At 43.4% G+C, this 13551-nt stretch overlaps 1 protein-coding gene across 3 annotated transcripts in view; it reads left to right on the top strand.

Annotated features, from left to right (window-relative positions):
- Positions 1-13551, top strand: part of PSMA6 (proteasome 20S subunit alpha 6) — a 36121-nt gene that overhangs the window by 8188 nt on the left and 14382 nt on the right. Inside the window, exon 1 of one of the 3 annotated variants that reach the window (XM_004055088.5) lies at positions 5572-5827. The exons of 1 other annotated variant lie outside the window; for it this stretch is intronic. In XM_004055088.5, coding sequence (XP_004055136.2) covers positions 5752-5827 — 76 coding nt within the window. In that variant the 5' untranslated portion in view covers positions 5572-5751. Of the gene's footprint in view, positions 1-5571; positions 5828-13551 lie in introns of those variants that run through there. One more of the 3 variants, XM_055361307.2, reaches the window with a different exon arrangement.

Genomic DNA, 13551 nt, shown 5'->3' with positions numbered 1-13551 from the left:
CTGGTTAGTAAGGGGATGGCACAGAAGGGAAATGATAGTTGTGTGACTTCTATGTTGCTAAACACTGTATTGCATCCACCATTGGTTCCAGAGGGTAGAAGAACCACACTAGATGTTACAGACAAGGGGGCAGAGGAGGGTTGCTTTATTGGAATCTGGGGTTTGAAGGGCTTTGAAGGGTTTTAAGGGGTTTGAAGGGCTTATGAGAAGCATAACCTCATGTAAGTTGCCTCATGTAAGTCACAGAAGTCACACCCCAAACCACATTTGGTGCTCCATTTGTCCGTTTCCTTTACCCATAAATTATAGAACTAGAGTAGAGAAAGTACCCTTTTCTCCTCCTCCAACACTCATCCAGAATGACCGAAGTCCTAGGTAGCCAACTATAGCTACTGGGGTGCAAGAAGAACTGAAGGATCTGAGAAAGATAAAAAAAGGGAAAGATACAGAGCCAGGTTCTTGTCCTCAGGGAGGAAGCTCTGAATTAGTGAAAATCTGGCCAGAGAGCTGGGCAGAGTCCTACATCCCTTTCTTTACCCAGAACTGCCACATCCCTAGCTCTGTCCTTATTACAGCTGTCCTTTGAGGCCCCTTAACATCAGGATACTCCCCTAAGATGCTGTATTGCAAGTGGCCAACTCACAGGGCACTGTGTTTCAACCCCTGCTAATATCATATGGAAACACAAATAGGCTTCTTTTTTTTTATTCCCTGGCTCACTGAAACTGCCGGCAGAGCACCTTAAGCTAAGGGCTACATTCTTATCTTGCCTTTAAATACCATGTGATTCAGCATGTCTGCAGTCTCTGGGAATCTACACTGCCACTTTCTACCTTTGCCTTGTGGGTAACCCTTACCTTCCACCTACCTCCACCCCCAGGGGAGAATGTGGGCCTTGCCAAATGGAGGCCCCCAGGAGATTTTCCAAGACTCACGAGATGTCAAGTCATCTCTAAATTTTTTCAAAAAACCAGAAAGTCATTTCAAAAAGTCTAACTTGATGGCCCCACAGAGAGGAAGATCAAACTTTCCACACAGACACAGCAAGTCTGCCACCCAGGCTTGTGTTAGAGCTGCAGTATTGGTACCCAGACATTTCTGAAAGCTCCCTGACCCAGGGGAAAGTCCACCTGAGTGAGTAGTTTAGCTGCTGCCCGGAGCCCGTTGGCACATAATCACGAAGTCGGCTTCCAGGGGATTTCCCTTTGCAATGGAATTGGCAAACGCTTTGTCTTTCTGAAAGATTTCCCAGAGGAATTCATTTAGCTATGTGGAAAAATCTCAAATTCTAATATAAAATCTCTGACCTTTTAGGGTTTTGAAATTTGGATCTCTCATTTACTGACGAATCTTTTTGAATAAAGAAAAACAATTAACATAATAGAAAACCTAAACAGTGAGAATGCATATTCAACAAATGATTGGAGTGCTTACCTCAGGCTAGGCACTGTTTGGTATTGAGGATACACTGGTGAACAAAACAGATGCGGCTAGTTGGGCATGGTGGCTCACGCCTGTAATCCCAGCATTTTGGGAGGCCGAGGTAGGCGGATCACTTGAGGCCAGGAGTTTGAGACCAAACTGGCCAACATGGCAAAACCCTGTCTCTACTAAAAATGCAAAAATTAGCCAGGTGTGGTGGTGCACCCCTGTAATTCCAGCTCCTTGGGAGGCTGAGGCACAAGAATCACTTGAACCCAGGAGACGGAAGTTGCAATGAGCCGAGATCATGCCACTGCACTCCAGCCTAGGCGACAGAGCAAGGCTCCATCTCAAAAAATAAGCCAAAAACAACAACAAAAACAGATGTGGCCACCACCCTCAAGGAGCCTGATTTTTAATCCTAGCTTTCAATTTTATGTTTGTGTTGAAAATGAAGTTGATTCCTTCCAGGAAATATCCTTTAGAGTATTAAAATATATACACCATCCAAAATCCTATGCCCAGCTTAAATACCACAAGAGGGGATGAATATTTGTTTGAATGTGTGAAATAATTCTCATAGACTGCAGGGTGCGTAATATGTGTGATTTGAAATATCCCATCACAGGCCAGGCATGCTGGCTCACACCTGTAATCTCAGCACTTTGGGAGGGCAAGGCAGGAGGATTGCTTAAGCCAAGCTTGTCCAACCCATGACCTGCAGGCTGCATGTGGCCCAGGATGGCTTTCAGTGTGGCCCAACACAAATTTGTAAACATTCTTAAAACATTATGAGATTTTTTTGCAATTTTTTTTTAGCCCATCACTTATCATTAGTGTTAGTGTAGTTTATGTGTGGCTCAAGACAATTCTTCTTCCAATGTGGCCAGGGAAGCCAAAAGATTGGACACTCCTGGCTTGAGCCTAGGAGTTTGATACCAACTAGTAACTGTCACAAATGAATTTAAATTCAGGTTTAAATAAAAAAGGATGAACTAACTCCCACACCATTAGGGATTCATTCATTCAACTAATATTTATTGAGCACTTAATATATGCTGGTTATTGTTCAAGTTGAGCTGTATCAGTGAACAAAACAAAAATCCTTGCCATCATGGAGGTTAAATTGTGGGTGGGCATGAGGGACAATAAACAGTGAACAAATTTATGATTTTTTTTTTTTTTGAGACAAGGTCTCACTCTATTGCCCAGACTGGAGTGCAGTGGCATGATCTCAGCTCACTGCAACCCCCACCTCCCAGGCTCAAGCGATTCTCCTGCCTCAACCTCTCCCGAGTAGCTGGGATTACAGGTGCACACCATTACTGCATGGCTTTTTTTTTTTTTGTATTTTAATAGAGATGAGGTTTCACCATCTCTGCCAGGGTGGTCTTTAACTCCTGACCTCAAATGATCCACCCACCTCAGCCTCCCAAAGTGCTGGGATTACAGGTGTTGCACCACGCCCAGCCTAAATTTATGAATTATATAACAGAAAGAAAAAAGATACTCAGGAGGCTAAGGCCAAAGGATCCCTTGAGGCCAGGAGTTTGAGGCTGGCCTGGGCAATACAGTGAAACCTAGTCTCTAAAAAAAAATTTTTTTTAAACTAGCCAGGACTGTTGGTGTGCAGCTGCAGTCCCAGCTCCTTGGGAGGCTGAGGCCAGAGGATCACTTGAGCGCAGGAGTTCAAGGCTGCAGTGATCATGCCACTGCACTCCAGTCTGGGTGACAGAGCAATACCCCATTTCAAAAAAAAAAAAGAAAGGCAGAATAGCAGAGCAGGAACAAATGAAGGCAGAGGGGGAGAAGTATTAAGAAATTAAGACTGCTGCAAACTTTTGGCTCTGAAGACTTGGAAAATGTGGTACAAGGGGCAGGAATTGGCTTGAGAGGGAATAGATGAGATAAGGAGTTCTCTTTTAAACGTGGGGTTTTGAGGTGCCATATGTCTCAATGTGAAAAATATCCCATTGGCAATTAGAGAAGATCCAGTTCCAGAGAAGGGTCCAGCTAGAGACCTAAATTCAGGAGACATCAGTATAGAGCCAGCTGCTGAGGCTGTGAGACTAAGTTCATCCTCCTAGCAGCCTTACCGAGAACTCTGACTATGCAGGCAAACAGTAGGAATTACAGTATACCAGGCTCTTTCAGAGTCTGAGAAGACAAAAGTCTTCAAAAGGTCAAGAGGAGTTGGTCCTGAGAGTAGGGACCTGAACCAGAAGCAAGGGAAAACTTTTATCAGTCCACTTGGGAACTAGCCAGTGCTGGAAAGTACCCTTTGTGCCAGAGATGCTGTATGCATTTACCGTTTTCTTAACCATGTTTCAGTTTGGGATTTTTTAGATTAACAAAATAGAAATTAATTTTTAAAAAACACTTGAGAAATTGGAATTCCCTTATGAAGGTCTTAGAACATTTTTTCTTTAAAATAGAAAGTTAGTTTAGGAAATACATTAAAGGAGTAAGAATCCCTACTTCAGTATTACAGCAGGCATTACAGTGCCGCAAACATTAGTGTATCTTGCCTTCCTTGTACACAAACCATCTTTATCTGGGGAGAAAAACAACTATCCTAACATTATGTTTTGCATTTTGTATTCATTAAATGGGAGTGTGCCTTGGGGAAAGTCAAAATAGGCACAAATTTGCGATTTGAAAAGCCACCTGCTGTTCTCCCGGAGCTACCTCGCCAGCTTGGAATTACTCTCATTAATCCATGCAACACTAGCTGCTCTAAGCCCCATCCCCTCAGCTCTAGTTCATTATTAATCAAGGGTGCTTAACCTCATTCCCCATTACTCGTATTTCAACCTCAGTTCCACATTTCTTTTTTTTTTTTTTTTTTTTTTTTTGTAGATAGATCTTCCTCTGTCGCCCAGGCTGGAGTGCAGTGGCGTGATCATAGCTCACTGCAACCTGGATCTCCTGGGCTCAAGCCATCCTCCCACCTTAGCCCCCCGAGTAGCTGGGACTACTGGCGCGCGCCACCACGCCCAGCTAATTTTATTTTTTGTAGAGACGGGGCCTTCCTATGTTGGCCAGGCTGGAGTTAGGCTTTCTTTTTTTTTTTTTTTGAGACGGAGTCTCGCTCTGTCACCCAGGCTAGAGTGCAGTGGCGTGATCTCGGCTCACTGCAAGCTCCGCCTCCCCGGTTCACCCCGTTCTCCTGCCTCAGCCTCCCAAGTAGCTGGGACTACAGGCGCCCGCCACCACGCCTGGCTAAATTTTTTTGTATTTTTTAGTAGAGACGGGGTTTCACCGTGTTAGCCAGGATGGTCTCGATCTCCTGGCCTCGTGATCCGCCCGCCTTGGTCTCCCAAAGTGCTGGGATTACAGGCGTGAGCCACCGCGCCCGGCCTCCGCTTTCAAAACTAAAAATTGGCTGGGCACTGTGGCTCACGCCTGTAATCCCAGCACTTTGGGAGGCCGAGGAAGGTGGATCACTTGGGCTCAGGAGTTCGAGAGCTGCCTGACCAACATGGCGAAACCCCGCCTCTACTAAAAATACAAAATTAGCCGGGCCTGGTGGCACACGCCTATAATCCCAGCTATTCGGGAGGATGAGGCAGGAGAATCGCTTGAACTCAGGAGGGGGAGGTTGCAGTCAGCCGAGATCGCGCCATTGCACTCCAGCCTGAGCAACAAGGGCGAAACTCTGTCTCAAAAAAAAAAAAAAAAAAAAAAAAAAAAAAAAAAAGACTAAAAATTGTCGGGGCTGCTGGCCAAAGGAAGATCTTGCCTGGCTGTCAGAAAATAATGTTCTTTCCAACGGCTGCTTGAACCCGCTTCCTTCAGTGCCTAAATTTAACGGCTGCAGCTGCAGCTGCAACCTGTTTCCCCCGTAATAGGAATGAAAGTGGAGGATAAAAGAGGTTAGGAAGAAGGCAAGCCAGCAGTCTGACCAGACACAGGATGCATGTAAGAGACTTGTTAATTACACGTTCTATTTAGGTCACACTGATGGGCAAATCGCTATTCTGGGTCCCCAGGAAGCCATTTCGTCCTTGCTATAGTCAATTCATTCTCCAGATGAAAGCCTGAAACCGCCACGACCCAAGTTTCACGTCTATCCACTCAAGAGGCCTGCTTGGCGCAGGCGCATACCTTCGAAGTCCTCCCGCCCTCACTCCACCACCCCCTTAGGGGGCGGGGCCTCAGAGCTCAGTGCTCGAACTGGCTCCAGAGCCGTGAGTTCGGCATGCAAGAGCGGAAGAAACGCGGCTGGTACCCCGGAAGCAGTCGCTGCAACTTCCGGGAGGTGCTTGTGTGCCTGGTGCGGGAGCTACGGGGCCCAGGGATTGTGTTTGAAGTAGTGCTTCTACGAACATGTCCCGTGGTTCCAGCGCCGGTTTTGACCGCCACATTACCATTTTTTCACCCGAGGGTCGGCTCTACCAAGTAGGTGAGTGAACCAGGTTCGCCTGTGGGCCACCTGAATTGCCCTGTCATGGTACGGCCTGGAGCGAGCAGACGCGGCCCGGGTTTAGTCTGGGGCCGAAGCTGGGCTGGAGCTGGGAAGGGAGAACGGCTGAGGCTGGATTGAGCTCTGTGGTGTTTGCACCCCCGTCTGGACGCAGGGATCGGGGGCCTGAAGGCCTGTCTCTGCAGGGCGAGCGGCCACACTGCGTAGACCCAATGGAGAGTTAAGGAAGATAGGGCTGTAATGCCTGACTCCGGCTTCCTGAGGCCCCTTCAATTATTGTATTCTGTCCTGGCCAGGCACAAGGTCTGTTTCTAAAGGGTGATTGATTCCTTAACGTCTCAACTAAAATGCTTCCTCTCCGTTTTCCTTTGTTTGCAGCATGGACTTCTGTGGTTAATTCCACACAGGCACTCGAAGCCTGCTATATACCAGACACTGCTAGTCCTAGGAGATACAAATATGAATGTTATACCCTCTTCTATACTGAAGCCCACAGCTTAGAGTGACAGATACGTTAAACAAACGGATAAAAAAAATTAAAAGTGCCAGTTTACAAATATCTACAGAGTTCAAGACATCTTTGGGAATCTGATAGAATGAGTGACTCAGTTCTAGAGCTGCTCTTGAAATTGGCATCCCCTTTTTACCCACAGCTGTTTGAATGCTCCTGTAATTTAAATGCCGATTCTGAGTTGTAGATGAGGTACTGTGTACTAGTTTACTGAAGAACACCTGTAGTGGAAAGAAACTATCAGTTACTCGGAATAGTAATGTATTGCGCTGAAACGGTGTCAAGGTTTAGGTTATGATTATAAGCCAGACCCTTGACCTCTTACCATAGAGAATTTAGTGTCAGGAGGGCTTGATTTACATCTGGTCCGTGATAGTTTTATTTTTGAATGAGTTTAGTGGCTCCGTGTCTTGCACAGTAATATAATCATCTGTGCTTGGAATCATAAGGAGAGAGTTGGTCTGTAAATGAGGTTCTCTTCACCTGTAAATTTTAGAAATAGAGTTAAAGATAACTTGGAATGAAACTGCTCAGTGTATTACTGCGTAGTATATATAATGTAGCAAGAAACATCATCTTGTTGGATAATTCAATAGCCCTTTTAATTTATCCCCAATTGAAAAACATGATTAAAGATAGAACAAAGAGATAACTGTATCCTCAAAGAATTTTCATTTATTGTATTAAATTCCTGAGTTTTAAATAATTTTCGTATATTAGACTACTGCTTTCAGTGTTCTATTCGTGATTTTTAATATGTGAACAGGAAAAGTCACTCTGAGACCTTTACTTTGTTTCTATATACTGTATTGTGAAATCCAGCCATAAAGCATAATCGTTAATGCTTCCCAGATTTGGTGAGTGGAAAGGCTGAACACAGTGTCATTGTGATAGTTTTAAAAGATTTGGAAGAGAACATCTATCTGAAAACAAGTTCATTATCTAGACAGAATGATTTTTTATTTATTTTTATTTTTTTGAGACAGAGCTTCACTCTTGTTGCCTAGGCTGGAGTGCAATGGCGCGATCTCGGCTCCCCGCAATCTCCGCCTCCCGGGTTCAAGCAATTCTGCCTCATCCTCCCAAGTACTGGGATTACAGGCATGCGCCACCACGCCTGGCTAATTTTGTATTCTTAGTAGAGACGAGGTTTCTCCATGTTGATCTCGAACTCCCAACCTCAGGTGATCCACCCACCTCGGCCTTCCAAAGTGCTGGGATTACAGGCGTGAGCACCGGGCCTAGCACCAGCCTAGACAGAATGATTTCAATCTCTGTGAATAACACACTCCCTCTGCTATTCAGGGCATTAATTAGACATTGTTAGGAAAATGAAAGTGAAAGAGTAGTATGAGCAAGCAGTATAGTGAAGAGTTCAGGCCCTGGAGTCATACCTGGGTTCAAATCTCTGCCCTGCTCCATACTACCTGATCTGGGCACTTGCCAGGTGTGTAACCTTAGCCTTAGTTTCTCTTTCCAAAGTTGGGCTCATAATAATTCTTCCTTAAATGGTGGTTTTGAGAATTAAATAAGGCAGTGTATGTAGAGTGCTTAACGTGTGCCTGCCACATAGTAAATGCTCAGTGAATGTTATTAGATGCTTGTTTGATTCTTTGGCCCCCCTTTTTTTTTTGGTCTATTAGATTAGTGGCTCTGTAAGGAATATTTCCCTTTTTATGGGTCCTTCCGTGCTTAGTTCTCCAGTAAAATATATACATAATCATAATATTCTAAATACTGTCTGTTTGTAAACTTTAGAATCCTCCAAAGACAAAGCATCGAAGGATTATAGGATGCAAGTTGTTAACATTGACAGTAGGAAAATAATATTTTTAAAATGGGATGATGATGAGGGGAGATTAATGGAAGGTAACTATGCTCTTTATCTTCCGTACTTGGGACTCAAAAGATAAATGTCGTCTAAAGTTGATATATCAAAAACTAGAGGTATACATTTAAAGTTATAATGCTTGGCCAGGTGCAGTGCCTCACACCTGTAATCCCAGCACTTTGGTAGGGCGAGGTGGGCAGATTACCTGAGGTCAGGAGTTGAAGACCAGCCTGACCAACATGGTGAAACTCTGTCTCTACTAAAAGTACAAAAAATTAGCTGCTCGTGTTGGTGTGCCTGTAGTCCTACCTCCTCAGGAAGCTGAGGCACAAGAATCGCTTGAACTTAGGAGGCGGAGGTTGCAGTGAGCCAAGACCGTGCCACTGCACCTCCAGACTGGGTGACAGAGCTAGACTCCATCTAAAAAAAAAAAAAAAGTTGTAATGCCAATCATAATTATAAACATAATTTATAATTATTAATAACATATTATTGGCAGTGTTTGCTCCCAGGGAGTGGAGAGAAAGACTTTTTCTTTTTTTTTTTTTTTTTCCCTTTGAGACAGAGTTGCGCTCTTGTTGCCCAGGCTGGAGTGCAATGGCCATGATCTCAGCTCACTGAAACTTCCACCTCCCAGGTTCAAGCGATTCTCCTGCCTCAGCCTCCCAAGTAGCTGGGATTACAGACATGTGCCACCACTGCTGGCTAATTTTGCAGTTTTAATAGAGATGGGGTTTCACCATGTTGGTCTGGCTGGTCTTGAACTCCTGACTTCAGGTGATCCACCCACCTTGGCCTCCCAAAGTGCTGGGATTACAGGCATGAGCCATTGCGCTCGGCCTGAAATATTTCTCTTAATGTACATATGCAGGTTGTATGTGTGTGCATGTATTCATGTGTTAAAAATTGTAGAACACCTAGCTTTGTAATCTATTTTCAGGAATTGCCCAAGTTACTAGAGGGAGGAGGTGCATTGTAGGGGGAATGGCACTGAGGCCCTAGTTGGGCAAATTCAGCCTGGTTCAGTAGGCCCTTCTCTTCTGTTTGCTGATCCTTTGCTGGATAGGTCTGGCAAAGGAGAAGAGGAGTAGTCATTTGGATTTGCTTGACAGGTGTATGTGAGCACTGCCTGGTTGCTACAAAGAAGGGAGCGTGCTGATAGGGAACTAGAAAGAAATGGACTGGTGGAGACATACTGAAAATAAAATGTAGAAGTGTCATTGTGTATTGAAGCCAGAATTCCTGAGTTCAAGTCCTTCCTGCATACCAACTCTAAGAACTTTTTATCTGTAAAATATAATAACCACCTACCTTATAGGGCTTTAAGGATTTAATTAGTTAATAAATGTAAAGCATTTAAAACATTGCCCGGTATATATAGTAAGCACTCAATGTTTTCTGGGTGTTTGTTTGTTTGTTTGTTTGTTTTTGAGACAGTCTCGCTCGGTCGCCCAGGCTAGAGTACAATGGCGTGATCTCAGCTCACTGCAACCTCCGCCTTCCGGGTTCAAGTGATTCTCCTGCCTCAGCCTCCTGAGTAGCTGGGATTGCAGGCGCCTGCCACCATGCCCGGCTAATTTTTGTATTTTTTGTAGAAACAGGGTTTCACTATGTTGGCCAGGTTGGTCTTGAACTCCTGACCTCATGATCTGCCCACCTCGGCCTCCCAAAGTTCTGGGATTACAAGCGTGAGCCACCATGCCCCGCCTTCAGTTAGTATTTTCTGTAGGGGTTACTGTCAAGAAGAAACAAATGGCTGATGTAAATGGAGTCAGAAATTTCACAAATGACTGAGAAGTACTTACCATTTGCCTCTTTTGCAATTTAAAAAATATTCTTATTTCAAAGCAGTATTTCTCAACCCAGGCTTCTCATGCCCTCCTTGAATCTGATTTGAAATTCAATGCATGTGTGTGCATGCATACACATACATACATACATGTGCATATATACATAAATACATATATAACTACACAAAAAAAGTGATGGGATCAAATACTGCTGTATTTTCAAACTTCATATTCCCCCTCTCTTTCCCCCTCCCCCAGTGCCAAGATTTCTAATGACCCCACCCCCTTGAGGAATCACTGTTCTAAAGAGTAAAAGGTTAGGAGGCACTTTATAGTGAACCACACATCTCAATTATGTAGCCTACAAGTTTAGGGAAAAGCAAATAAGCAGCTTCAAAAAAATCTTAACAGTTTTTTTTTTTTTTTTTTTTTTTTGCCACACAGCATTGAAATTGAATATGAATATACTTTCTTTGCCCCAGTAGAACATCCCTTATTTTATTTTTATTTTTATTTTTTTGGGGGGGATTGAGTCTCGCTCTGTCACCCAGGCTGGAGTGCAGTGTTGCAATCTCTGCTCACTGCAAACTCCGCCTCCCGGGTTCACGCCTTTCTGCTGCCTCAGCCTCCTGAGTAGCTGGGACTGTAGGCGCCTGCCTCCGAGCCCAGCTAATTTTTTATATTTTTAATAGAGACGGGGTTTCACCGTGTTAGCCAGGATGGTCTCAGTCTCCTGACCTCGTGATCCGCCTGCCTCGGCCTCCCAAAGTGCTGGGATTACAGGAGTGAGCCACCGTGAGGCCTGTTTTTTAATAACTCATAGAATATGTATCTCTCAATTCATTTTTATTTTTCAAGCCCACGTTTATATGGGAGAAAATCATATTTACATCCCGAAACTCTACAGCATTCTAAACAAAATTATGGGTGGAAAAAGTCTTGAGTTACATTTCTAATAATTGGTAGGACCTCAGAATCACCTGTAAATGCTTTGCAACGCCTGATGAGTGACATAAAGGGAATATACATCTCTGCTGTCGTTCTCACAGCCTGAGCTGTGTACAGTGTGAGCCATTGTCTTGCATCGTGTGCCTGTCCTGAACATTTTGCCACCGTGCCTTTTATGTTTAGCCACTGTATTTTTCTAGTATACAAATGAATCCCAGAGAAATTGAGGAAGTGTTGGGGAAAATGGTAGGGAAGGAAACAAAGCAAATAAGATATTACTATGGAAATGACATTTCTACATACAAAATAACTGTTGATACCATTTTGTTTGAGCAAGGAAGCAATTTACTTCCTAACCTAATGGTTTGTTGTTGGGTTGAACCATGAAACTGCTGGTCTTTGACTAATTTTTAACCTGTAAAAGTGGCAGTTTCGTGTGGTTCAATCTAATACTTAGGTATTTTACTGTGTATTTAAGATTTAGAAAATTGGGGGCTTGGACTCGAGTTTAATGCATTATAATTTTTCCCATTTAAAAACTGGAAAATGGGGCCGGACGCAGTGGCTCACACCTGTAATCCCAGCACTTTGGGAGGCCGAGGCAGGTGGATAACCTAAGTTCAGGTGTTCAAGACCAGCCTGGCCCACATGGTGAAACCCTATCTGTACTAAATTACTAAATACAAAAATTAGCTGGGTGTGGTGGCGTGCCCCTGTAGACCCAGCTACTAGGGAGGCTGAGACAGGAGAATTGCTTGAGCCTGGGAGGTGGAGGTTGTAGTGAGCTGAGATCGCACCGCTGCACTCTAGCCTGGGCAACAAAGTGAGACTCCATCTCAAAAAAAGAAAAAAAAAAAGGAAAATGAACTATGACTTATTATTTTCTTGCATAATCTTGGACATTCAAGAATAGTTTACTCAGTTTTAGAGTTTTGTAAGTTTCCAAAATTTTAGCCCAAACCAAAGTCTTTGGTCATGTAAATAGTGTGTAAGTACTGTTGCCAACATTTGAATCCTGACTTTAAAAAATAAATATCCTTTTAAAATGCTGCCCATAAACTATTATTTTTATCTTCATTTCTTTATTATTATTATTATTATTTTGGAGACAGAGTCTAGACAAATGTAGATAGACTAGTACAGTGACCTTCATGTACCCATCACGCAGCTTCATCTGATGTCAATATTTTGTCAGTCTTGTTTTCTCCCTTTCCCACGCACTTTCCCCTCTCTTCTAGAGTATGTTAAAGCAAATCCTAGGTATAAGAATGGACATTTCTTGGGAAAGGGCAGGAGGTTAGAGTCAAGAGTGATAACCCAGGTTTGTAGCTTGAAAAATTGAGTGGCCAGTAATACAATTATGAAATAAGGACTGTAAGAAAATCAGGTTTATAAAGAGGAAGAGTTTATTTTTAGACATGTCTGTGGCTAATAGGCATAGGTATTTGAAGAAATAGACATTTGTAATTATAAGTCCAGAGCTAGAGATGACAGATTAGTAGTGATTATCTAGGTTATAGCTAAATCTGTGGTTTAGGGTAAAATCATTCAGGGATGGAGAAAATAATAGAATTCTGGGAAATACCAGTATTTCAGGAGCTGGCTGAAGAGATGAAAGCAGTGAAGAAGATTGAGAAGGGAAGTTCAGAGAAGTAGGAGAGGAAGAGTAGGAATGATATTCTTAACAAAGAACTTTAAATTTGGCTGAGCGCAGTGGTTCACACCTATAATCCCAGCACTTTGGGAGGCCGAGGCGGGTGGATCACTTGAGGTCAGGAGTTTGAGACCAGCCTGGCCAACATGGTAAAACCCTGTCTCTACTAAAAATACAGAAAAACTAGCTGGGTGTGGTGGTGTGTGCCTGTAATCCCAGCTACTCAGGAAGCTGAGGCAGGAGAATCGCTTGAACCTGGGAGGCAGAGGTTGCGGAGAGCCAAGATTGCTGCACTGCACACCAGCCTGGGTGACAGAGTGAGACTCCATCTCAAAAAAAAAAAAAAACTTTAAAATCCAGTTGCTCAGTTACACTAGCCACATTTTATGTGCTCAATAGCCACATATGACTAGTGACTATCATATTGGACATTGCAAATACAGAACATTGCCAGCATCACAGAAATTTCTGTTGGACAGCACTGGTCTATATAAAGAACGAGGGCCCCCTTAATGAATCCTGGCAAATTCACAGGTGCATTCTCTGTTGAGAAGCATTTTTTATATGTAAAATGTTTTTTATTTTGTGAGACAAAAGTTTATGTGGTAGGGAAGATACTCTTTTGTGGCTTTTACCTTTTGCATTATTTGAGCAATAAGCATGTATTCATTTATTTAGTTCAGGGATGACAGACACAAATGCTTACACAGACCAGATAAGTAATGCCAGTGAGTAAAACAGGCTGGGTGAAAGATAACAGGAAATGGTGGGACCTGTGGAAAACTGCAAAACACCTGCTCAGCTTAGGTGATTTTTTTCTTTGTGGCCAGTTGCCATGTGGGATTGAAGATCAAGTGTTACTAGAATTTTTTTTTTTCTAGGAAAAAATCACATCTCTAAAGACCCTCTGCCTGCTTTTGCCATATAAGGTAACATTCACAGGTTCCAGGGACTAGGACATAGATATAT

The sequence above is a fragment of the Gorilla gorilla genome, chromosome 15 (genome assembly GCF_029281585.2).
Source record: "Gorilla gorilla gorilla isolate KB3781 chromosome 15, NHGRI_mGorGor1-v2.1_pri, whole genome shotgun sequence".
In the NCBI taxonomy this organism is placed as follows: domain Eukaryota; kingdom Metazoa; phylum Chordata; class Mammalia; order Primates; family Hominidae; genus Gorilla; species Gorilla gorilla.
The sequence above is the reverse complement of the archived record's forward strand: the minus strand, read 5'-3'. Positions and strand labels throughout refer to the sequence as shown.